The 27,962-nt window shown below is 36.4% G+C and overlaps 1 protein-coding gene across 1 annotated transcript; it reads right to left on the minus strand.

Annotated features, from left to right (window-relative positions):
• Positions 1-52: 52 nt before the first annotated feature.
• On the minus strand, positions 53-27,457 carry cacng7a (calcium channel, voltage-dependent, gamma subunit 7a). The gene is made up of 6 exons (XM_028036117.1): positions 27,163-27,457; positions 15,315-15,510; positions 12,809-12,895; positions 10,616-10,756; positions 5,967-6,112; positions 53-3,234 (listed from the first exon to the last, which is right to left on the minus strand). Exons 2-6 carry the CDS (start codon positions 15,508-15,510, stop codon positions 2,713-2,715), a joined length of 1,092 nt encoding a protein of 363 aa, XP_027891918.1. The 5' UTR covers positions 27,163-27,457; the 3' UTR covers positions 53-2,712.
• Positions 27,458-27,962: the final 505 nt, after the last annotated feature.

Here is a 27,962-nt window from a genome sequence, read left to right on the forward strand (position 1 = left end):
AATAAAAATAGTCATTAAAAATCTGCATAATTAACAAATAGGCAAATAGAAGTCTAGAGCCAGGCAAAAGTTTATTGAGTTCAAAGTTAACAAAACACTGCAAATGGTACACTTTCAGGCATGACAAAAATAAAGTTATGCAATAAAGCAGCTCATTTAAATAAATATTGTTTTCACTAGGTATCAATTGAGTCTAATATAACTGACTCAAGATGTCCACCAACTCTTACATAATTCAACCTGCGCTGATTGCATACTTATGATGCAGAGTGAATTTTTAGACCAAATCACAGCTTGGGAAAAAAAAATAAAATAAAGCTTTAAACAAACGAGGTAAAAATAAAATAAATATTTTTTTTAAAGCTTCATTTCTCCGCTGCAGTTTTTAAAAAAAACAAAAAAAAAACACTTTGTTGGTATTTTTGCAGAGATTTTTACAGTCAGCTTAATAGACATGTTTATGTGTGCATGTGAGTATTCATAAGCATGGATGTTCAACTCTTAGCAGTTCAAAATAAAAAATACATCTGCAAAATATATTCAAAAATTCTTATCAGCAGCTAAATCATTTCTTATCTAATAGCTACATAACAAAGAATAATAAAATATTCTTAACTGCATTGGCTACATGTTTCTTTTTTATCATAGTATCACAGCTTGTAAGCATATAGTTTTTCCGCCATAAATCTAAAAATGCTAAAAACAATGGCTTATTTTAAGCATGATTGCTACTCAGCTACAAAAACAAGCAATCACTGCAGTTACTGTGAAACAAGATAAATTCAGATCGGAGACAAATTAAGATGTGGGATTTGAATTGTAAAGTAGCACATATTTGCACTTCTTTAACCAGCAAAACTTTGTTTTCACTCATTTTGAATTGCTTTTCAGCATTGAACTTATGACTATAGTAGTTGTCACATTAGTAAAACAACACCACAAGAAGTAAACACAAGTTTCCAGTTGGCTCCCCAACAAGTTTGAGTTACTCAAAGTGCACTTTGAGTAATTCTATTTATTTCTTCTATAAATTTTCTGCTTCTTGTCAAACCTGGGTGAGTGAGATTTCATTTAAATCTACCAATCTGAGAAGTACAATGTCACTCAAATGGATTCAAATGCAATTTATCATAATATGTTCTTAAAACAGTTAGCTTAACTGTTTGCGTTGGGTCATGATTGTTAAATGTCCTTTATCTCGATTTTACCATTAGTGATTTGAACATTTCATGCAAATCACTGAAACCTTTGATTCTACAGAGGTTCCTCAACTATCCAGAATCAGATCCATAGAAAGTCTCTGAGTTACATATTTAGCTTCATTCCAGAAATTGCAGCACATTCATTCCCAAAACATTTTTTTCTTTAAATACAAAAAATGTCCATTAATGCTACCTCCCAACAAGTTTTGATTGGGATTAGATTTTCTTGTTTTGGCAAAAATTTAGAAGAAGAATCTATACAAGAAACTATCAGGCGTAAAACTCTCTATGCATATACAGTTAACCCCTACATAATGAGCTGTATTGGTAGGTCATGACACAAAGGCAAAAGGTGAAAGCAATGCAGATCCTGTTTACTTTCTTCTTTTATGTTATCAAGATGCTGGGAACGCAGTATTGTCAACATTTAGCAAAACAGAAAAGAAATTATACCTCTTCTCATATTTTCAAATGACAATTTTATTGTTGATATGTAAATATGTTTTTCACTACAAACATTTTTATTAAAAAGGTTATGGATATATTGATCCTATTTCAGATAATCATGGCTCTGATCAAGGGTGTCTAAATTAACCAAGAAGAAACTCATCTTAACATAAATGTTGTAGGTCTAATCTCTGTGACTTTATGTCAGTTACATTTCTCACAAAAATTGAGTTAGGCCATTGATGCTGTTCTGAGTGAGTTATTACAGAGTGTATACTGAAAAATAAATGTTGATAAAATGGGTTATTTATTTAAAACTAATGAGTTTTGAATATGAAAGAATCAGTTCAGGGCTGATGAATGATCGAGTCCCAAATAACTGAGATTAATACCGGGGATGAAAATGTTAAACAATATTCACCAGCATTTATTATGAAATATACAGGTCAGAAAACTATCCCACCATGTTCATGAAAAGATAAAATTTTGCAAATAAGGAAATATATCGAGTCTTATCTGGTTAATCAGATAATAAAATGCTTAAATTACACATTTTATGTTGCTCAATTGTTGTTTCCACAATACACAGCGTTGTAATTTTTTTTTCTTTCCTAAATTGTTCTTCATGCTGTTGCCTTTGTATCAAGTTCATGATGATGAATGTATTCATCAGAAAACCCCATGAGTGTCTTGTTGCTACTAATCATCATATTCCTCACTCCTCCCATCGCGTGTTCCCTCCCAGCATGTTAAAGTTTTGTTAAGCGTCTGTCTTCATCTCGGGCTCAGCATTACAGTGACTCATCCTTTCGCCCACCTGCTTTTCTTCCACCCTTCCCTCCTTTCTTTTCCTCCTCTCCCCCTTTTCTTTTCTGCTCCTCTAACCTCCTTCGTTCAGTTGCTGTGCTGTATCCCTCCTCCCACACACTTTAAGGGAGCAGGATTAGCGTTTGTGTGCATCTGGTGAGTGCCTTCGGAGCTATAACATAGGCATGTCCCCCCCCATCTGGTGTATCAACCCCAGCTGTATCCCACCCCCCACCCCACTCCATGCTCACTCAGCCTAGCATGGTGAGGCACTCATTCGTGTGTGTGTGTGATAGTGAGGAGGAGGCACGGCAGAGGGAGGTGCTACCATCGGCAGGGACTGAGGTGGGGGCCCGCTCGAATGGGGATGTGATTGCGAGTGGGCGAGAACATGTGGCATCCTAGTCAGGGTAGAGGTGGCACCTGGGTGAAGGGGGTGTGGATATGAGGAGGAGGTGGAGGAGGAAGACGCAGGATGGAGCTGGTAGCTGGCAGCTGATGAAGGCCCGGAAGAAGAAGGCGTTGCCTGGGAGCTACTGCCGCCCTTTAGGGTTTGCTGAGGCGGCGGGGTCTGGTTGAGCTGGATGGAGATGTCAGAGGAGACATCAGAGGGACTTCGGCCCCGCTGTGGTGGAGCCCAGGAGTCTGGATGAAGAAACTGGCCACTGTAGTCGCTGCAGTCAGACATACGGGGGCGGTAGAGTGCTGGATGGGGGCGGTAGAGCTCCTCCTCTGCATAACGCTTCATAAAGAGGTAGACAGACATCACTCCTGCACCCTGAGATGACACAGATAGAGTTACATAAATAGGTTTATTTTATCTTCTGTGAATGTAGACTAAAATGGACAGGTAGTCATTTTCTTTTAAATTAACTATAAATGCTGCCTATTTCCCCACCCCCGAAATTGACATTTCAGACATATCATAGGTAGCCTTCTAACTGCAGAGTTTGATGTAAAACTGGTTTGGACATTTAAATCTAAATAGTCGTCTGCTATTTAAACATAGAGAAACCTAAATGGAGAAGCATAGTTCAAAACCCCAGATATTTTTAGAATATATTAATCCATCCATCCATTTTCTAACACCCTTGTCCCTAGTGGGGCCTGGTTGGGGTTTTTCAGTTTGCGCAAGAAAGGATAAGGCTCCAGTTAAGGAAAAGATATGAATCCAACATTTAGGTTCTATTTATTTGTGTTCTCGCTGAATTTCAACTAGTGATTCAGTTGTTGACAGGAACTGCTCTGGCCCAAGAGGGGAAGAGCAGTCAGCTGGCAATTAGAAAGTTAGATTCACGCTTTCCCCCACCACATAAGATTAGCCACAGAACATCAAGTTGTGTAGCAATATTCTGCATTAAGAAGTGAATTTTATTAGTTTGAATTAGTGTTACTCAAGTCTTAAATGAGCGTGAGTGGCTCAAAGACTAGAAAAGTGCTGCATAAGTGCAGTTCATATACTACTTAAATAGAGTACAAACAATAAAACAAATATGATGAAAAACCTGATGAATCCCTTCAAAACACCAACTCAAATGTAACTGTTTATAGAAGTGTTTAGTAGCCAACATGTATTGTTTAATGTTACATCCATTCTGTTGGGACATGTCGTTTCCTACATACCGTTGTTTGATATTATTTTTTGATTCTTTGCAACAAAAATAAAACAAAGCTTAGCAGGCACTTATCTAACTAAACTAAAAAGCAATAATTACAGATAATCTGGGAGGCTACAAACTGTTACCCAAGAAACCAGAACACATATTTATTACATCTGCAAAGTGAGTCTTTCATATTAAAATGGCTTTCCATTTAGCATTCTCCAGCAGTAGTCCAAACACAATCATGTATTAATGGTGTCAGTCTAATAACAGACAGTAATAGCAGGACTATCTTCGCTGAGTCCAGAGGGATTTTATGCTGTCGGGAAATTGTTTCGGAAAACCGAAATTGACAAAGGGAAAAAGCAGACGTTACCTTTTATTTCATAATAACATCTGTATTACCACAGGTAGTAGAAAATGAAAAATAATACTCAGCCAATTTTTGAGCTAACAGAACCTGCAGCATCCTTATTCGTAAATTGCAAGATTTCAAACAACCATCAGGAGAGGAAAAGATGAATAAATCAGGCATAATTTTGCAAGGAGTTGACAAAAAGGCCTCAGAGCTGCAGGGTGGAATGAGCAATTACCCAAAAATGTATGCATGTTTTCACTTGGGCTTTCACTGAGCTTCCTCAGCTCATTCACTATTCATACACAACATCATGACTACAAAAAACATGTACAAACTTGAATGCTGATTAAAGTGAGAAAGTATGTGTTAGAGAAACAGATTGTGTGTGAAAAACTGCTATGGAATTCTACAGAAATAAGTACAAAAAGGATGAAAAAAACAAAGATAAAGGAAATGTGGATGATTATATGAGACGGGCAAAGAAAAGAAAAGAAACTTAAAAAAATTAAATGACAACAGGCAATTATCAAAAAGACTGAAAACGTTAAAAAAAATTGCACTTTTTTTTAAACAAAATAAAAAAATTTGAAAATTAACCAAAAGGGTAGAAATAAATACTGAAAAAATGCCTTAGAAAAAAGAGGGAGGTTGGAAATCAGGAAGAAGTGCTAATGTAAAAACAATGAAATTTGGTGGAAGAAAATGACAAAAGGAACTAATGTGAAATAATACATTTAAAAAATATGTCACAGTGACAAGGAGGGGATGCAGCAAAAGCAGTGAAGGAAAGAGGATAAAGTGGAGAAAAGAAAAACAGAAGAGGGTTGAGACAAAAGAAGATTAAAACAATGAAGATTAAATAAGACAGAAGAGGCAAGATAAAAGTAAAGGACATCCAAAGACAAGACCAGACTGAAAAGAAAGGCCGACAGGCAAGATGAAAAAGAAATGATGGAGAAGGAGGAGGAGGAAAGATCTAAAAATGAAAAGATTGAAGGATGAAAGAGTGAGTGTAGCAGAGAACCCCCGCCTCCACCAGCGAGGAATTTTCTGATGCAAAGTGCTGCTGCAACAGAGCTGCTGCCCTCAAGTATTCCAGCTATTAACATTTATGAATATTGATGTGAGTGGAATGACGAGATCCTACGCAGGCACTTTTAAGCGTGTGTTTGGCTCAATACATCTGGTGAGTGTACGTGCATTTATGTCTGTGTTGTTTTAAATGAGTGTGTTAATCTGAACTGTGTTTAACAGCCAGATCCTATGCAATCTATGTATGTGTGTGTCTGGCCTATGCATACTGACTCTATAAATCCTAAACATCAGCATATATTTGAGTAACTTAACTGGCTAAAAGAGTCTTATGTGTCCCGTTGAATTTTCCAGCAACGTATGTGTGCTGCAGCTGCAGTGTTTGAAGACAAAATAGTAACACAGCTCCTAAATGCTTCTGCCATGTGTTTATCTACATGCAGGATTAGCAACTAAGTAACTTTGCAACTGCCTGTGATTGAAATATGTGTGTGCATACATGAGTGTTTCTTGAATTACCTCTTTGAGCAGGAAGGAGGAGGCAGCAAAGGCAAAGGACCAGCCGTAGTGGTAGTGAAAAAACTGCTCTGGCTCTCTGGGTCGATTCATCACTTCGTCATTAATACTGGAAATGTATAAAACCAAACCCACCACCAGACTGAGACCTGAGGAGGCAAAAAACCAACAGACACATACAGTACAACTGAAACCACATATCATTGTTCACTTTATAACAAGACACATTTTATATTAACTTGACAAACACCAGAATAAAGACAGAGACAATGTCTTGAGAATGTATATCTTTTTCTTCCCTTATCTCCAGGAGTTGACATATATGGAAGAGATTTAGGACCACTGATTAAATTTCAGAATTCTGACTTTAATCTTCTGAGATCAAAAGTCAGAATTCTGCTATTTTTTTCTTGTAGAATTTTGAGAAAAAAGTCAGAATTCTGAAATTAGAGTCAAAATTATTATTTTTTTCTTTTGTATGGAATCCTCTTCCTTATAATAATTTCTTTACGACTTCAGTTCAACTGGAACAACAGTTCTTCTGTCATCCTTTAAAATAAGTTCTGTTTATTGTTCATAATTTTTTGAAAGATGAAAGTGCTTCCTAGTAACATACCAAATCTTGAAAATTGTTGATGCACTCCATAACATAAAAATTTTCTGTAATGCTAATAAAGAAAGAGTTTAACTTTAATAGTGCACGTTGAACTTAAATGATTTAAACTTTTGAACGATCAGTCTTTGACATAAGGGTTTTAAAACATTTCATAGCCAAAAAAAAAAAACAAAACAAAGAAAATGGTCAGACATTCTAGACAATGTTGTAGAAAATGACTGATTTAACCACGCAATTAGAAATATGCATTTCTCCTGATTTACTGCAATGCTCTTCTCATCTGAATATGATTTTATTTTATTTTTTTACTTGCTCTGTGGAAGAAAAAAAAAAGCCTGGAAAGCCTAATGATTATGTGTCCTGACGGTGCTGCACATAGGCTAAGAAAACCTTAACAAGTGGCAGAGCTGTGGCAAAGAGATAAAAAGAGAACAAAGTCTTGCACACACAGAGAGACCAGCATGTCTGTTTGTGGTTTAAAGAAATGTTTGTGCACAAAGCACACTTATACTCAAATATGGACTCCCATTGCTTACACAAACACACATTAAAACAAAGACAATGAAGCCTCAGTAGAAGTGTGTCAGAACCTCTTCTGTCAACAGATTTACTGCAGCCGACCTGTAAAGCCCGGCGCAGGAAAAACCTGGCATAATATGCACAGGAAGGAAGAAATCACCAGAAAAGCCCCTACACCACACTATGTTAGAAAGACAACAGAACCCACTGCGCTTATAGAAAGCAATAAAAATAAAGAACAACATTTAAGTAAATTTTGTTTTACTCAATTACTGATCCATACTGAGCATGGCCCAAATCAAAGATATAAATACATTTTAATAAAGATTCAAATGTATAAAAAGAAGTCTCCAATTACCATATCACAATTAAATGTTTTTAATGTATTTAATTGCTAATTTCAGGGTTTTCCTTTCTGTAGTGCTAAATTTTAGGATTTAAATTGTTTCATAGAAAATAAAGTTGTAATGTCTCGTCTTGACCATTAGAGGGTAGTGTTGTAGCCTAATGCGTTTAGTCTTGGTTATTGTATCCCACAGGAAATTAGACCTGAGAAAATTATGTGCAAATTGAAAACTTTGAAAAAGAAAACAAACAAACAAAAAAACAACATCGATCACTTGGATAATCACCACACAGTCTGCAACAAACCACCCAATTAATAAAGTTTTCTCTTTTTTTAACAGTCAGTTTAATAGATTTATGGGAGTATTTGTTCTTGGTGTTTCTTCTTTCTTTATCAGTAGAATATTTTAGAAATGTCTTTCAATTGCATGGCTTTACAAAAGTCTTTCATGACTGCTCACTTGTAGATTAACAACATCACTGTTCTTAAAATGAGAACCTGCAAGAAAAAAACATATATTTGATATTTACTGTTTATCTACAAAGTTAACATATCTTCAAATTGTTGTAAATACCCCACATTATTCACTGCAGTCCAGTGTACGTAAAACTTACATGTTTTCCTGCAACATTTTTAAAAATGGATTGTGTCTGCAATATAGATTTCAGGGGCAAAAATGCATGACAAATTGTGCTGAACAGTTTGGTATGATAAGATGATCCTCTCCATGCTGGCTCGCCAACATTAGTATGACATCATGTGTCCAGTCAGCAGTCCACCATGCTAAGATAGCATCTGTGAGGTTAACACCCATGCACATAAAAGGTGCAACAATGAGGATTTTTGCCCAATAAGCATGAGAGCCAAAAAGTTGCAGTAATCTATTTATCAGATGAACAGTCAGAACAAAAAACATTAGAGAGAGCTGTCCTGCAGTGATGTAAGGAGGTGATGTCATCCTGCTGGTTGCAGTGATTTCTGTCTCCAACAGGAGTCTGATCCAAATGACACACCGCTCAAAGTCCAGTAATGAGACAAAAACTGTTAATATGTGCTTCTAGGCATTGCTGTGCCTATAGGCATTATTTTAGCTCAAAAATGTGTGTTGTATTTTACAAGTCATTCTTCGTCATCTGAATTTATAACATGAGTATTTTGTCTAAGAATACAACAAAACAAGTGCATTACTTAGTTGATTATCTTACTTTTAGCATACTAAAAAAATGCACCAATGACAGGCTGTTGCCATATAGACAAGCTGAAAGTTTTGACACACATCCTATATCTTTTTGTGAATAGTGGTATCTAAAAATCTTCATAATCTAAAGTCAACCAAATCTAAAAACATGTGATTGAACAATGAAGATTAAAATATTAGGATTGTTTGCAGATGCTTGTCTGAAATCCATTTGGAATATATTCATACTAAATGCAGTCTATCTACTGAAGTAAGGACGCTTGAGCCATTTGGCTACAGTTAGCAACAGACCTTCATATAGAAAAATAAAAATCAAAGTACTGACTTTCTGTTTTAAAAGGAAACAAAAACATGCACTGAAACATAAACACACTACTCCTGTATAGTTTCCTTGACAGGAAGCTATTATTTGGGATTAAATCACCTCCACGGTACTGCCTGCTGCAAGAATAAGGTGCAGCTTGACAGGATGTCAGCTAAGAAAGATGTATAGGAAAAGCAAAAGTGACTCTTAAGTCTGCAGAGTTGTCTTTTTTACCATTTGTCCCTACAAATGTTGTCAAGCACATCTCAACCCGTCTCTGTTGCCATTTAACATCTCATTTTAGCCAATAGCTAAAAGGAGTTTGACACTTTCAATCTTTACTGCAAAAATTCTTACATTCTGGTTGAATTAACTAAATAACATCAAGTCTTTCTGTTCAAATATAACTTATCATGAAAATCTTTGCCCATGTCTCCCATTCTTAAAGCTATTGTAACAAACATCCATTTGAAATAACTCAGCTTTCGTAACATTAAATGAAATGCCTTCTATCTGCTGTTTCACTGAGGTATTCTCTGCTCTCCTCAAGAGTTTGCTTCAGGGTTTGTGCTGTAGCAGGAAAAAAACAAGATTCCTTTTGCAATAAAAGAGCTGTTAAAGTTGAGCACAGTAAGGTGACTATGCCTCTATAAAGACTGAGTTCAACCTCAGCACCCCTTTAATCACAAGGCTTTTTATCTTTAATGCAAAGATAAGCTTTAAATCCTCAGTAGCGTGGCTTTTGAAGACCTTTATTGCAAGTTTGGCGAGATGAGAATAACCGAAAAGCAGCAGGAGAGATTTAAAACATTTATTATAATACCTTCAAAAAGTGTCAGAAAATGTCACAGATCATTTAAAGTTCAGCATAAACACAATGAGGAAAACATATTCAGATATAGAATAGTTTTAACATCACACAGACCCTTTCGGCATGGGATGTGGTAACTTGATTTCCTATAATTACAATAAAAAGTAATTGCAAAATCGAGGAGAAAACTGAAAAAATTCTTGGATTTATTCCACAAAATTACAAGCTGCTTGATAATCATCCCAGTAGTTGAAATGACATCAAGTGGAATAACATTTCAATTTTATTCTGTTCCATTTGCAATAGAAATATGATTTTGTTGCATTTTGCAACAGGGCCAACCTAACAGAGACAACAGTATTTTTCTCTGCATTCTGTAAAACACAGATCAAATAAATTAAATAATAGAGATTGTAAAAGTCTGTCTATAGGACTCAAAATCACAAAAGAACAAATATAATGACATTTATTATCTTGTCTCATGAATGAGTCAGCCATATTGGATTCTGAAGTTGCAGTCAATGAGGGAGAAACCACCTTTTAAGCTGAAAATCCATTTTATATAGGAGATTAAGCATTTGGAAAAAACAGAAATTAAATAATTCAACATCTCCAGTCTGAGGTCTGAGGGAAATTGCAATGAGTACTTATTATGGCTCATAATAATAATAATAATAATAATAATAATAATAATAATAATAATAATAATAATAATAAACACCATTCCAAAATCACTGTTTTGGGAGGTTTAGATCTCTAAAGCCATATTTGTTTTCCCCACAAGTTCACAAAATATCTGCCACAAATGTTTGGACTGTGAGGTGCTTGCTCTGTCTGCGTTTCTCGTGTAAGCATTACCTGATAGTATAAAGAATATCCCAGAAACGAAGGCCAGTATGGTGCGTTGTGGCCGGATGTGACCAATATTGCTAATGACAAAGGCGGTGAAGACGAAGAGCAGGGAGACCATGGGAAACGGTGTGGCTGTCCGGACCATTTCTGAAAAACAGCAAAAGAAGACAAAAGAAGAAATGTTAATGAAACGAACATGGATGATTAAAAAAGAGGATTTCATTTTCTCACTGTTGGACTTCAAATTATACTCAAATGTTCTTGTTTTAGGTTCATAAGGATTACCATAATTATATCTACAGCCTTTGTGAAATTCCATCACCATGACTGCACATTTTTTGTCTTTCATGTTGGTACATGACTTGTTTCATAGTTAATAAAGATTTTAAATTAGCAGCTAAGATGATGACATTAATATCTGGCCTTCTCAAATTGTTAAAACAAGACAGTTTTAGTTCTGCTCATGTCTGCTTGTCCAGTGTATTCAGATAATCTAAACCTCTGTTACGATGCTTATTTTTCTAAATATATCATGTATATTCACATCACACTTATTTTTGAGTGTGAGGCTTTCATTTCCAAAGCATACATTGAATACAACCCATGTCTGAATACACACATTGGCTGAAACTAACACATCCCACCTAGGAAAGATCTTATTCATTCTGCAATATCAAGAAATGTTTATATTGCTTTGAACAAGAACAATTACACAGAAAATTTAAACACTGTGTAAAATAATAAAGAATAAGCAGAATGTGTTTCATTTAAATTACTCTACTTATCTATTCCCTATAAATGCTGATCTGCCACAGCTCATTCAGGGCTAAGTTGAGTAAGGTTATGATTTATTCATCCACAGATGCAGTGCGGTGTTATAACTTGTGCATCTACCTAAGAATATCTGTCCACCATTAACCAGACCACAGATTTTCCCTAAGGTACCTCCAACAAGGTGTGATTTACATCTCAGTGGAAGAATAAACTGCAGAGAGTAAAACATGTTTCAGGCTGGTTCTTAGTGTCAATATTTTAAATTATTGAAATAGCTTAGGGATAAAGAAAGTCCACTGGGGGCGCTGTCAGGCTCTCAGAATTCACTTATCTCTCCTTCGTAATGTTTTAGGATACACATATTTTGTTAAAAATAGATAAAGTCCTCCACAGGCTTTTTATTTGCAGCAGTAGAAACCATGTATTTTAAAATCTTTGATTATATTTCATTTATCCTTGAGAATTCCCCTGATTTTTTACATGTTAAATAACTTACAAGTTTCATGTACCTCTATGTAACTGATGTTTCTCAGAAAATACAATGGAGTAATACCAGAATTTGATTTGTTTTGTTCAAGAGTTCATTCATTATCTAGAATTATACTCAAATATCAGTAACTTTGCAAAACAACTTCATTAAAAGTATAAGCAAAACAAGTAAAAAAAGAAAATAATCACAAAATTATCTGTCGGGTTCTTTTTTTGTTTGTTAAATACAAATAGTACAATCAATTGTGTGGGGAAATATTGGTGTACCAGAAACAAGTTCAACATGAACTGAAGCAGAAAGGTAAAAATAAAAATAAGAATAAGAGACTGTACTGTGACAACAAATGAGCAACATATTAAAAGTTATTCTATGTCAATGTAAGATGTTTCATTATTAACATTAAAAGGAGAAAAAAATCTGTGCTTGAGGGTTTAATTAAAACCAGCATGATAAAAACCTTCCTACTGTGAGCAATTGTTCATTATTTGCTTCTGGAGTATGTCCCCCCCCCAAGATGTCAGTTTTAGTAAAACAGAGGCTGATTATTAGTTTAATAACTTCCACATCAAAGAGTGGAAGGTACAGTGCATTCACTGGTCGTACATTTTGATTGGGATTTTAAATTGATTAGAAAATGAACAAACAGCCCTGCTTTTGTAGTATATCTCCCCCCCCCCCCGAAACACACATTACCTCTGGAAAATTAACTGAAAATAACCAGCAAACAGTATGTACTGAAACATTTTACTAAAGAATTTCACAGACATTGGAAAGGAAGTCATGTAGTTTCCTACTTGACACAGAAATCTGAAAATGATAAGCGAACATTTTAATGAGTGTGTTAGATTTTTTATTTAATCAAAGCATGAAATTCTCCATCTTATATTGATTTTTGCACCAAATAGAGCTGATCCAGTGTATATATGTTTACTTACTTAGTATGTTGGCTGTGTTTTCTGTTGTGATCTCTATCTCTGGTTCAGTGAAATACTCCGATGCAACACATCTGCCCTTCTCAGGTCCTAAGAGAGGAAGAAATGAGGGGTGGGATATAATATTTGCATATGGAAATGAAAAAACTAGTCCAAAACAAACAAAACAGAAACTACAGCTGAAAAACACAGTCAAAGGTCAGACAGGGAGGGCCAGACTGAGCAGCAGAGGAGCCGAACAAAATAGTAATTTTGAAAACATACCATCGAACAGATGAATTTAAAAACAACGTAAATAAACTGACACAGAGCTGCAGAGAATAAAATTACAGACACAGACAGATGGAGGTCAGAAGGTTTCTGAGAAAAACAAGACCTGAGCAGAGAGAGAGGAGAGCTGAACAACAATTAACCTCAAACTGTGGTCACACTGTGAAAAAACACACACATACACAAAAACGTGTCTGTGCAAAAATATGCCAGATAAGTGATGCGTGCATGTCAAGACAAATGTGATACGGCTCCTCCCTCTCTCACCCACGCACCAACACACGACTGGCCCTTCAAAATGCCATCAGCGTTTTCATCCTCTGACCTTTTGTACCAAGCATCAGAAACATGGCTTCCTCCCCAGAGCGACACCATCATGACCAAAAACACAGCGACAGCTACTGCAGAAAAAGGACAGTCATTTGTGACCGCCTGGCTTTTGTGTGTGTGTCTCGAGGAAAACACTTGTGTCCAGTGACAATACATCTCATAAAAAAGAGTGAACTCTTCACTGACTCTTAGTTTCATACTGATCTTGTTATCAAGTTATTAATGTATTTTAAGGTTAAATCTCAGGTTTGTAAATGCTGTCTAAATAATCTCTCCTTGCAGTGTGTGTTCTTAAAATTAGAAGTTCCAAACATGACATTGCCTTCAGACATCTTAACCACGTCTAGGTGTCAGTAGTTAAAATAGTATGAGAAGTTAGATTTAAACTGCAGCATTGCCTGCATGCAGTCATAAAACAAAAACTTAGAAATGTGAAGATTTATAGCCTTATAAAATATGGTTTTAGTTCTACTCCATAGTACAATCTCACAGGAAATTTTGAATTATGTTGTTTTCTAGTGCAACACTTTGCAACTTGACAAAAAAGGATAAAACCAGCTACAATACTTAGCCCTAACTTCTCCGCTGTTCTGTTAATACTACATTTATTGGTAACATCAGCATACATGATTAGAATACTGTGGTAAAGTTTCCTATCCATTAAGGGGATTGACTACCATCTCATAACTTCTATCCATAGATTTTGACCCAGTTTTGTTCTGGAATGTGGACCAGATTTTCTTTCATGATCCGATGTAATTAGCTGTTCACTGTTGCCATGTGCTTACTGGGCTTCCTTAGCCTCTGGTTCACATTGTGTAATTATTTTCTGTCTGGGCCAAAATCTTGTCGTGAAAGAAAATTTCTGATGTGACAGATGCACCAACTGCTTCTTTAGGTCTCTATCAACCAAAAAACAAAAACCCTGGGGCAAATTTTAAGCGGTGTCACATATTTTCTGGGAAAACCATACAGTATGACTATTGCAGAGGCCAATATCTGATTATTTTTCCCTATTTTGCCCAAATATAAGTATTTCTCCCACCATCTCCCAATCCAACACTAAATGGATGCACATAAACCCCTTTTATTTGGTGTCCGTTCATTGTTGGACCAATGTCTGTCGGATCTGTCTGGCACTATTCACCTGCAGCAAGTCATACTGTCTGGAATCTCCATTCATACAGAATGAATGAAATTACTCAAATAGATCCTGACAAAACCTTGGATGATTCTTATATATAGCTGAAGTTGGACTGATTTGGATTTTTTTTATACAGTGGTTTTGGATCAAACTTGTTTGTTCAGTAAAGTGCTTTAAGACGACGATGGTTGTAATTTGCAGTCACACAGACGACCCCAGGAGTTTGCCACTCCTCAGAAAAAGCTGTAAAGTCCTTGAACCAGTTCTTCCTAATCATGATCCTCATAGCACGCAGCTCTGCATGTTTCAAATCAAACTTGATTTAAAATGATGGCTCATTAACAGGGTTGAGGAGAATTTAATGACCTGCTGTGAAGGTAATTAATGCACTTAAATTAGAGGCATTGGTGCAAACACACCTCAAAAACATGCAGGACAGCATGCTGCAAACACGACTTTTAGACTAGTCATTTGCTTTGCAGTGAACCATTTAAAATCAAGCTAATAAGTACATAATAGTAATCTCAGAAAAACTATGAAGAAACTCTAATTAAAATGTTAAAAAAATTTAAAAAGAACTCCCTGATCTGTCTTTTCTCCTTTTCTCAAAAAAGGTTTGTAGTTTTGGGTAAAATTGAACTAAATACTTCATATGTTTCTTTGTCTCTGTTTTTTGAGAAGAAAACATTCTTCTTCTAAGAATACAAATCGCATCCAGTCTTTTGACCATATATTGTCTAATGTTTACTGATTCTGGTTGCAGACCTGCAACAAAACAGACTCTCCAGAGCCCGGAGTGGAGCGCCATCTTGACCTCCATGGTTTGGTTCTGCTGCAGAACGATTCCCTCCTCCATCAGCAGCCAGTAGTCCGTTGATACAGCAACGCCCACCAGCAGCAACCCACAAGCTCCAAACACCGACGAGAGCAGTGTGAGCGCTCTCGTGCTGAACGAACTCATCTGAGGAGCAAAGAGGAAAGAATTGGTGATAATTAGTGTGAATCCTTGGTTATCGTTGGAGGTGTAACAAAAAAAGAATAAAATTTGAATAGTGAGAAGATGTGTGTTTTTTGTGGCAGCTTGAATAATTCATAGATTTCTGCAAGGTGACTTGAATCATGTTATAAAGTCTAAACAACAGAAAGACTGCAACTTAATACTGCACCATATTCAACATTCTACCTTCTTTAAAAGCAGACAATGCTTTTAATATTTGGTATATCTTCAGGTTACTATGTTGTGAAAAATTAAATTCATCCTCTGCATCACCAAATGAGGCCTGTTTATGGTTTCCAGGTAGCATGCAGTGTAGCTTGTCGCTCACTAGGTGGCAGAAAAGTTGCCTCTGTCATGCTTCACCATAGCTGTTGACACTGTGAGACATATCCTCTTCTCATACACACACAAACACTCAAAATGGAGGTCTCATTCATCATACGGTGAACTCTCCTGATGTAACAGATGTGATGCCTTCAATGATCCAAAAACAAAACACTGAGCCAGAACACTGATCTACTCTGATGGAAGAAACTGTTCTCCCTAACCTTCATTTTAGAAATTATTGTTTTAAATTTGTTCATGATGCAGTATGTGAAAATGAAGCAGCCTTTAAGCTAGCAGGCAGCTTGTTCTTATTCTTATTAAAACCATGTTAAATACTATGCCACCTGCAGCTCTCATCACCTGCAGGTGTAGCATAAATTATTAAAAACTGGAAATTGAATTCCGTTGATATGGTTTAAAGGAACATGCTACAGGCTTAATGTGCACTTATAAAATGCATGAGAAGCAGCTTTTAAATTAGATGTATTCATACTCATGGTCACTAAGCAATTAGCCCTTTCCCTGTGGCAAGAAAATAAGTGTGAGATGAATTCCTTTGCTGTTTCCTTGTCAGTCTCTGCCTTCAGTATTTCACATCATTTAAATATTGAGTGTGTGGCATTAGGTCTATAATATTCCCAACAGCATAATCTTGTGGTTTAAAGTTATTGCTGACAGTTTAGATGTTTTATATCAAGATGTTGTGCTTAAATCTGGGATTCAATGAGAGCAGGTCCCAAGATCATGTTTCTATAACACATGTACCAACTGTTCCTTTCACTACCATGTTTGATAATTTCATGCTGATTTATGTGCTTGTTTTTCTCCAAACATGAATATATGTATTATGGTCAAAATTCTCTACTTTGCTCTCATCTGTCCAAAGTGCATTATCCCAAAAGTCTTGTGGTTTACTTGGTGTAACTTAGCAAAGGGTAAAAGTTATGCAGCCAATATCTGTTTTGAAATAATAAGCATTTCTATTCAACCCCATGTCAAAGACCTATTATTTAAAAAGATAAAATTAGTTTTTAATGCTATCAACACCTTTTAAACTTAGTTCGTGGTAGAATAATCTTGCATAATGTCAGTAATTATAGTTTAATTATATTATAAAATTTCAACAATGCAGCCTAAAAGCATAATACCGCCTATACTGCTATATTATGTTTAAGCAATATAATATTAAGTTTGCAAAATGTAATTGTTGTGTTACTGATGAGATATTGATAGTATTTAAAAATTAAAATTCTTTTGTAATAGCATTATATTTCATACATCTGGAATAACATGGTTCCTTCTTTCTTTTTTATCATATCTCATTTTTTTTTCCAATTAAATACCATTATTGACTATTGAAATAACAGCTTTCACAAATAAATCTTCTCTGAGCACCAGAAATGACCAAGAGTATTAAATGAAAGACGTGTTTGTTTGCTTTATTTATTGTTTTCTGCTTTTTCTAGCCTGAAACATAAACATATTTGCTTTAAAACTACTATTATAGGCTGAAACAAGGGTTGAAGGATGCTCTTCAATCTTCAAAAGTTTAGAGTTGAAAGCTGATAAGAGGGCAGTCTAGCAGAAAATGAGCTCAGCAGACAACAACAGGACAGATGAGATGCACAAAGAAACCTCCTGTCAGGCAGAAGAAGAATGAAGTGTGGCCTGTCACTCAAGTTTGATGCTACGTTTAGATAATGCTACTGATTAGCGTGTTAACATGCTAAGACATTCTTTTGTGTACATCAGGGGTATTCAACTTCAGTCTTGAGGGACAGTGTCATCCAGTTTCGACAAACCCAAGTCAAATAATCAGGTCATTAGCGGGCCCTTGAGGAACTTGACTAATTTGTCTATTTGATTCTGTTGGACCAGGAATCTAAAAGCTTCAGGTCACTGCCCCTGAAGGACAGGAGTTATGTACTGCTGCTGTACTACTACAGATTGGTACAAACAACTTTCTTACAAGTCTCAAGTGAATTATTTAAAATAATTCTGCCATTCTTGATTGCAACTGTGACTCTCCAGGTATTCCAGGTAAACAACAACTTTTCAATATATTATCTCCATTCTAAATGCAAAATTAAATACAGACACCTTCTGGTGTGGAACTACAGGTATGACATGAAGATTTAATGTCTCGCTGCACATTTTCTTTTAGCTAATTTGAACAGACAAGTGTGTGGACTCAGCACTGTGGAGCAGCTTTTAGCCCACTGCTGCAGTTAAGTGTAGCTAATAAAATATCTCCTCTTTCTCTGCTTGTTATGCTTTATGGGTCCTATAGTTTTCTGTATTTAGGCACACAGTGATGAATATGTAAATCTGTAAGGGTGTTGGTTCCTCAGATCGGGTTGTAACTCAGTGAAAATTTACTTAAGTAATGAACAGAAGTGTTATCCTGGAAGTAAAAAGGTAAAGAGATACAGAATCTTGATGAGAAGTGCCTTTACAGGCCTGTTGATTGGAGTTTCATTTAATTATCCACACACTCGCCATCAGGGTCCTGTCACTCCAAAGGACGCAATAATCTGATTTAAAGTCATTCCTGGGAGGCTCAACCTACCCTGTCCTTTAATCATTGCATACCTGATTTCAGGTTTTACACCCCCTTATTACACACAAAATGTCCCCATATTTTTAACTTTCACAGTTGTAATGACTGGCTTTAGGGGCTAGTAATGCATGTTTCCCAAAGGGCGGTGAATCCTAGCAAAACACTATTGTGAACAGATATCTGCCCTTCAAATGTGATTAACACAGGTTCCCATACCAGCTACAGCCGGCCAGTGTTTGCTGAGATAGCAGACAACATTTGGGTTGGATTGAGCTTCTTTGTGGTGTAAGCATTGAGAATATGGCAACAATTCCCAAGATGTACCAGCTGCTTATTAACTCAGCGAATGGAGAGACAATTAGACATGCTGTAATGTTGAGAGATACTTTGGAAAAAGTGACGTAATGCCAGAGATAAGGAAGGCTGAAATGAAATTAGAAACTGGATGGAAGGACAAGATTAAGATTTGTTTGGATAGGATAAATCACAATAAGATGAATAACATGGGAAATAGGGATAAAATTGTCATAGTAAGCATATAAAAACAACAGAACAGGTTTGAGGAGGTATCTGCCTTGAAGTAAATATATGCAGCTGTGCAGTCTCTCATATTAAATCTAGTTCTGTCGCAAAGTTTGTCCTCATATGGTTTTCACATTTACATCACCCTGTAGATTTTCAGATTTTATTGGCACAAAACTTTTTCAACAGACCATGAATTATTTTCCTTTCACTAGAAAGAATTTGATCAAAATCTGCACACAGCAGATTTTGGTCACTTTTTGGTGTTATCAAAAAGTGACCAAACTTTCAACCCAAAGGTAAATTTGGGTTGAAAATGTAAATGTTAGTATGTGAAAGAAGGGAAGATATCAGAAGTAAAAAAAAAAAGTCTGACTACTTTATTAGCATTCAGTTAGCTGCAATAAGCTCTTGACTTTCCTGAAATCACTGTGAAGTAGGTCATGCAGCTGATTTCAGATATTTTGCCAAGTACTTCCTTCAAGCCTGTTCAAATAACACACTTATGTGTGAAAATATGTCCTTCGATCTGTACACCACAGACCAGCTTGTTATTCTTTGTATAATAAATATGGTAATAGAAACTAGAATATTAAAAGTCAGATTTAAAACAAAGAAAAGTGGGGAACATAAACAACGTTTGACTGAAATGTAACCCAGTCCAAAATAAGGGCATTTTGTATTGAGTTAAGTTCGTGGAAGGAATAATAAGGGCATTTTGTATTGAGTTAAGTTCGTGGAAGGAATAATAAGTTAGAATGTGTTAAGCATGTTTGCTTAAATATGTTAAAATTGTTATAAATAAGTGTTAACAAAAAGAAATGCATTTAAAACCGTTTTATAGGAAAGTAAGCTTCACCATCTTTTATTTTGAAGGGCTTATGTTTGTAAGAGGAAGTTGCTATGTTCAATATATGTTCAAAATCTCATACAGGTGTGTGTTTGATTTCTTGTAGAATAGTATTTGGAGAATAGTATTCTTGCTCAAAGCTATATTATTGGGTGAAAAGAATAGAAAAGTACTGGTGTATTATTACTCTAAAGTGAAACTTAACAAAGGGTTAAACACGAGAGTGTTATTATTTGTAATTTAATGGGTTTAACGAACTCAGGGGCCGTACCTACCTCAGACCAGTATAATTGGGCTACAGAAACATGGACCCTAAATTTGATGTACACTAGGATTGTCTTTCTCTCATTTTTTATTTCTTTAAATGAATAAACTAAACATTTTACATCCTTTATGATGTAAAATCCCCAGGGATGGCCTTGTGTATATATATATATATATATATATATATATATATATATATATATATTATTTTTGTTTGTTTGTTTCACTACAAAGCAAAAGATATAAATGACAGCTTGAAAATGCCAGAACCAAATTGTGAATTAAAATTTATGAAGAAAGATGCATTAAATTAATTAGATATTATGGACTTGATTTATGCAGCATTTTATCAGTATGTACAGTTCTTTGCAAAAATATTCATCTCCATTGCTTTACAAAGAATAAAACAAGTTGATTTATGCACAGTTCAAAGAACAAATTCGGAAACATAAATGTGTCATTTGAAAAGGCTTTAAGAAAATGCCTTTACAATCACAAACGTTTTTGTTAGGATTTTTTGACATATAGAAACACAAAATAGAGTAGCCGTAAAGTGAAAGGGATATGATTTTCAAAATTATTTACAGATAAAAATGTGAAATGTGTGGAAAGCATATAAATTTAGTCTCCAAACTATAGAAAAAAATTCTACTACAACCAGCTGTGTTCAGAACCTCCCTATTTAGTAATGGAATTGCACCATTGTGTACTTTAATCTCAGTACAAAAACTATTTTCTGTATGCCTTCAAGGTGGCCTGGTTCTCCCTCAGGGGAGTCCCACCAAGTGCCTTAAGAGAGCTGTGGGGGGTCCTTAGCCACGGTTGACATTGTGCAGGCAGGGCATGCAGAGGCCCATTAGGCCTACAGGGGGAGCCACCTCCTTTGGTGTGGCATGGGATGGTCTGCGGCTCCCAGGGGTGTGTCAGACACGCTGTGGGCTGCAGGAGCTAAGCTGGGTTGTGGTGGGCATCTCTTCTTCTTTAATCTCCCTGGGGCTAACTCACCTAGCAGGTTGATAAAGTGCCCTCCCACTCCTCATTCTTTTGTGTAGAAGCATGTTGGGGGTTCTCACCTGGTTAATACTGGGCTGTCTTGATCTGGGAATTTATGCAGGAACTTGCCTGCCATGGGCACTGGGGTTGGCCTGAGAGATGTCCGCATGGGTTGGGGGACCTGTGCTTCAATGACCACCTACCCCTATGTGGAACATATAGCTGCTCTGTGGTGGTGCGTTGTGTCTTTCCGCCTGGAGTGGCTGTCACTTTCCAAAGTCATGTCCACTTCTTTGCTGCTCCTTGGTGCTATGAGTTGCATGCTGTACTGTTGTCACAGGTTTACCACTTGTGTACCTCAAAACAAACTCAGCACAAGCAAACATAATTCCCCCACACACGAATGCACACGCAACCAAACGCATAAATATAAAATGGCTAGACATCCTACAAACGCACTATTACAATGGCAATGTGGCTTTCTACTTTTATGTTGAATCCAGTCTTGATTTAATAAAGTCAGTCAGACAATCAATATCTCATTATGGAATATTGGCACATGTAGGCAACCTGCCAAATGGTATGCCTGAAATGCCAATATAGGACACACAAAAAAACCAAGAAGGACATCAGGAGAGATAACAACCAAAAAAATAGCTACATGTGGTAGCAAATTAACATCACAACACCTTGGACATACACATGTAAAAAGATGACTGTGATAGCATCATTCTATAGACAAGCATTTCTTTGGAAAGGTTGATTGGAAAATGTGTGGACCTGAAAACAGGTCAATACTGACAACACTGAAAAAAAATTAATTAAACAGGCGACTAAAGTATCAATCCTGGAGTGGAATTTTACCTTCCAGTAGAACATAGACCCGTAGGTACAACATTATGTTTCTTTGTTGAGTTGGAATTTAACATGATGAATGTGAATTTCTTTTACCATCACTTCTCCAGAACAAAGTTTTAAGAAAGGGATATTTATATGCTATAAAGAGAAATCCTTTCTGTCACAACAAAGTTGTCAGAAACCCAGAGAGACTTCCAATTTGGCATCTATGACAAAAAACAAAAATAAAAACAAAGCAAAAAAAGACAGAGATAAAAGACTTGGCATCAACTTTGGGTCAACGATGCACAGGATAAAGCAACTGCTGAGCACTACACAACTACACATCCCATGGTTCCAGGCGGGGATCCACAGATGGCGTTCCTAGGTTTGTTTTGCTAGCATTTGGGGTGAAGTGGGCGGGGGTGTTTTTCCGTGGAGGAGGCAATATGTCCCTCTATCAGCTCAGAGTAGCTTGTGCCAGTTGGCAGGAGAAGAGGTGATATTTAAAGATTAGAGAATGGGAAACAATATGAAGAGGGCAAAAGGAGTCACGGAGGACAGGAATGATGGCAAGAAAAGGAAATAAAATAATAGAGAAAAGAGGAATGGAATAGGGTAACTTTGAACTCAAAAGTAATTGGGTAAAAATGAAGAAAGAAAAAAAAATAAAAGACTGAAGGACCAGCCAGAGGAATTATGGAGACCAATTAAGAAGGAGAAATGAAATCAACAATGAGGAAATTAAATTAGGAAGGAATTAAAAAAGAGAGGTAGAAACATGATAAAAAATGTTAGTGAGAAGGGGAAATGTAAATATGAAAAGGACATTTGCCCTCATGCTGCCAGAAAGAACAAATCTCTTAAAAAAAGCTCAAATTTTCTCCAAAACATTTCTGCAATATTTTACTTCTGCACTTTTCACACTTTCAGAGACATAGAAGCTGCTTTGTTCTTATAGCAGTACTTAAGACAAGGAAAGCTTTGAGAAACAAACACTCATCCTATAGAACGACTGCCTGGCTGATAACAATAATGAGCTTATGTTGCTGAATAAAGGACATGCACACATAAACACTGAGGAGGTTGGGCCTGTGAAAGGCATGGGAATGTGCTGTGGAAAGGTGTCGACAAAGGAGGAAGAATAAAATGACACACCCTGGCCCAAAGACGGAGGAAAGACCCTGTAACACACACAGTACGTCACACACATACATGATGGGTTCTTCATCTATGTAACAAACATGTGAAGTACATAAAAAATGTATATATTTCTATATTTTTTAAGACAACGAATTAAGCAATATTCTCCCTTAGTATCCTTATCAAATAAATAAAAATAATGTTTAATACACAAATGTGAAAATATTTGTTTAAAATTTGACTTTTTCAGCTGTTTTTTCCTCAAGATTTTTCAATCCTCTTTCAATAATCTGCACAACACTGATTAAACCTATACGATGCCTGCTTAGAAAACTAAGGGTGCTTTGCATAGCATTTGATAGACAAACTATATTTGTGGATGATCTTACATTAAAAAGCACAATCTTTGACCAATAAGTGTATTTTTCTTAAACATTTGTTCTCATGGCATCAATGGTTAAACATCCACATCATTGAATATGTACTGTAGATATGCATTATGTTGTATAGGTAATATTACCTCCTTCTTTGTTTGATAAAGCATTTCTGAATTTGATTCTAGTATTTCATAATATTGGGTACAGTTAACCTAAAAAAAGTAATATCAGCAAGCTTATACAACTAATGGACCAACCCTCTTTTTCATGCGTGGAATAAATTAATTTAATCAGGATTAACAAACAAATGTTAGTATAGTCCACTGAGCATTACATAACGTGTTAGGCTTTGGTGAATTCACAAAGCATTATATAGTCAGACAATGCAAATGAGCATCATGCAAAAGACTGCTTAGGGTTTATTGGTCCTTTTGTTTTCATTTGTTCTGATCTTGTAAGAATTATAGTCACATAACTATAATTCAGCCAACATCTGTTATCCTCACTTTTGTTAAAAATAAATCAATTTCATATGGAATGATGTTGGAGCTCAAAGTCCATCTAGTTCTAACATATATTCTCTTATCAGTTAGAGGTGCAAACAACCATATTTTAAAATTGCAGGTATTTATGTTATAATTTTCACTCTGACTTATTTGTATCCAATGCTACTCATGGGTTAAGTTATTCAACATTGTTACGTAACTTCATTTTATAATATACATATTTCCCCATCAGTTGATATGCAAGCTTAAGAACGTCAAACACGGAAAAAAAGAAGACAGATAAAACTCCAATTAAGAGCTTATGTTGAACAACAAAGACACATGGCAATCCTGACCCTGCAGCATAGTTTCATAATTAGCATAGGAAAATTGGCAGTGAATAATCAAGGAAACTAAATAATGGGAGCCGTGATTAGTAAGTGAGAACAGGTGAGCTGATTAAAAATATGGAACAGGTGCTAAAATGTGGAGGCTAGAAAATAGACAAGCAGTGATATCTGGAAACTGGAAAGAATTAAAGAATTTAAATTCTAAACTTACATAAATAGATAAAAAACAATACTAAAACAGAAGCATGAAACCAATTCAAAAGCTAAACAATTAAAAGCCTCAGAGTCTGAAGGTGACTTCTTCGGTTACTTTGGACAAAAAATATTTAAATCATATTTAAACTATAACATGCATTTTCAGATATTAAAATGAATCCAACTTAAAGATTAAAATACTTCTTAGCTTAGCGAGGTATGATGCTGTCCTTTGTGACTGTTTAAACATTTATTAGGACACCCTTGATGCTTAATATTTACCTGAGCTTAGTATAGAATAGCTTGTCATACAACAACAGAGGTGATGTGTTCTTGTCTCTCTGTTGGATCTGAAAACTTCACAGCTCATTGAGTTCCTGTAGTGAAACTGACCCTGCCAATGTGAATGACTCACATCATCAGTCAGCTGTTTAAACAACTCAAGTTAGTGACTGATTCATTCCCCCTCACCTCAGAGGGCAGTTGATAGTGATGTTACCTCACGCCTTATACAAGCATTTAACAGACCTGAAAACATCTTTTTAATGAAACAGGCAGATGTTTATTAAATCTGCCCTTTGGTGTCCAGGACATCTGGCAGCATCAAATCATTAAATCCGGAGCTTCTAATTCCTACTTAGGAGAAGCACAATAACATGTCTCTGTGCATGTAGTTCATACATTCCTACTATGAGGATCTAATATTTGGCTTAGATGGTTTTAATATTTTGGTTGTTATAAAAACTGGATTGAAGGCCTGGTTTTACTATATAATTTTGTGAGACTTAATGATAGCTGATGTGAAGTAACTTTGTAGCATAAGATTATTTTCTACTAAATTCTGAGTAAATTAATTATCCCCTATATTTTTGGTATTTCCTGCTCTTCATTTTTTTCCAGCATAAAGCAAACCTCTGGCTTTGACCCCATTGGATACTGCTCCCGCCCATGTATGTTAGTGGGTTAGTATTTTCTTTTCTCTTGTGCATTAGCGTGATATATATTGTGTGTCCAATCTCTGTATTCAACTGAAGTAAGAAACTTTTGTAAATTTAGAAAGCAAAAAGGCAAAAGTTCTGAAGTATGTATGATTCGATGACATCTAGTGGTGAAGCCAGCAAAAATATGATTTTGCACCAATCAAACAAGTTGTGTTAAATGAAGAATGCAAGGAGAATCATGTGTTAATGGATGGTAAAAGAGTTGGATTGCTTGTGGATGATGATCTTAACTGGAAGCCAGACACCTAAATACATTCTCCTTTGGTTTTCTTTAACAGTAGGTCAGTTTTGCCCTTTAGCAAACCTTTCTTACTTGCAAATACTTGCAATACTTTTTACTTGCATCCTGGTTGTTGGTAAAAGGAGGATCTCAGTAGGGAATGGTGATATCGTCTATCAGGAGTTTTTTTGTGATATTATTCATAGTGACAATAAAACATGTTAAAAAACTATAAACATGCACACTTTTTGAAAATAAATTGTCACTGCATAATGTCATAATCTGACAAACATAAGTACAGCTCTAAAAACCAAACTCGTCTAATATCAAAAAGGCAACTTTCTTTACATGCAGTAGACTGTGCTCCTCTTTCCATGACTCCCAGTGGACATTTGTGTCTCACTTCCAGATGGTAGTCATAGTTCCTTCATGGAAACATTTTTTCTATAATAAGAGATACCTAGAAATTACTTCTAATCCAGCTGTCTGACCTATGACTGAACTCCTGCAGTGTGGACACAAACAGTGAAGCATCCTGCAATAGCTGTGAATTATGAAACACTGCTTGCAGCTCAAAACATTTGACTGCCAGAGTGTATCCAAGGTAATTTGCAAAATTTCCATGTGCACAGTGCAATAGCCTGACATGAAAACATTGAGACAGAAACCTTCTTTATCAAATCTTTGAGGGGATTCCTCTGTTGTATTTACACGTTTGTTTCAATCTCAGATCCATCTCAGATCTCAGATCCAATTATTTGTCCTCTTAATCACTGCTTGGCTATTACAAAAAAAAATTAAAAAGAGGAAGTGAACATTTTCAACTCTCCAATTCCTCCAATATAAAACAAAGAAACCCAGGATTACTGCAATTTGATTCAACTGTAAACAGAAAGGATTCCCCAAGAAGAACCCGAGAGTTATTCATCATGTTTACTGAGCTCCTGATTTTCCCTAAAATTCAGCTTTTTACCTCTCAGATGTGTGGCACAATCACATCATCCTCAAACACTTTACCTCATCCCTCCTCCTTCTCACCTCCCTCTGTCTTCTCTCCTCAACGCACAACTGGGAGCAAAGCAGCTTTACTCTGCTGTTCTCCAGACTCTGTTGAGACTGTACAACATAATGCTAAAGCGAGTTGCTTCCAGATGCACTGCATTAATCTCAGCGCAGCACATTCTTCCACTAACGGGCGAGGGACCGCCGGTCGTCAGCAAGGCAGCGCACATCTGTCCTCAACCCAGAAACACTCTTCTCTCATGCAAACGCGCTGCATTATGAGAGGAAGGTTTTCACAAGAAATGTATGCAAACACACAGTTCCATGCATGAGCATCATTTCTCCCTGAAGGTGAAGAAGTCTTAACAAGCCAGAGCTGCCGATAGGGATAGCTTTGGAAACCAAAAAGTGTGTGTGATTTTAAAACAAACATATTTCTGCAATTAAGAGCTGACCGGAAGTAGAGGACAGTAAGATAATGAATACTCACCCTGCAGAGCAAAGAACTGAACAGTGCAGCTGAGATGATGTGCTTGCTGAGAAGCCAAACACCAAATTTGCAGTTTCTTCCCCTCCTATCTCTCCCTTACCCTAGTGTATCTCCTGCTCTCGCCACACACCCACTCTGCCTCTGACTCGTGTTTCCCCAAATCTCCCCTCTTTCTCCTCTCTTTTGCTCCTCCTCTCTCACTCCTCTTCCTTCTCCTTTACTTCGCTGCTCTTTCAGCACTGCGGAGAATCGCTTGGATTGGCTTCACTAGTTTGGTTACAGGGAGGTGGGACTGGTGTGTTTCTTTGTGTGTGTTGGGGTGTGTATGTGTGAAGTAAAGGGGTGGGATGGTGGCGGTGGGGTTGCAGCGATGTAGGCTAGAGGGAGAAGGAGGTTCACGAGTACACGCACTGAAAAAGCAGCGTGGCACAAGAGAGCGGTGCCTGGAATTGAGGACACATCATGCACTCTGACAGCGTGACGGATTCAGACATGCAGCGGCTATTAACATTGTTTAACTCATTAATGAACACACCAACATTTCTCTCTAATATGACTGGGAGAAAAGATCAAATAACAGGAAAATGTTTGGAAGGGCACTTAATTCAACTTGAATTAAAAAGCGAAATGGGGTAACATGGCATATGTCTTGTCCCACTGTAGAACATGGTGATGGCAGTATTCTACTGAGGGGATGCTTGTCTTCATCAATTTAGATGTAGAAAAACCCTAAAAGAAACCTGTCACAAGTTGCCAAGCTAGCGGTACAATGCAATCCTTTAGATCAAACTCTATATATG

The sequence above is a fragment of the Xiphophorus couchianus genome, chromosome 13 (assembly GCF_001444195.1).
Source record: "Xiphophorus couchianus chromosome 13, X_couchianus-1.0, whole genome shotgun sequence".
NCBI lineage: Eukaryota > Metazoa > Chordata > Actinopteri > Cyprinodontiformes > Poeciliidae > Xiphophorus > Xiphophorus couchianus.

Coding starts and splice junctions, on each gene's coding strand:
- cacng7a (XM_028036117.1), bottom strand. CDS start 15,510: ATGAGTTCGTTCAGCACGAGAGCGCTCACACTGCTCTCGTCGGTGTTT. Junction 10,757..12,808: donor AAACACAGCCAACATACTAA/GTAAGTAAACAT, acceptor GCTGTTTTTCAG/AAATGGTCCGGACAGCCACA. Junction 3,235..5,966: donor CCTCCTTCCTGCTCAAAGAG/GTAATTCAAGAA, acceptor GTGTCATCTCAG/GGTGCAGGAGTGATGTCTGT.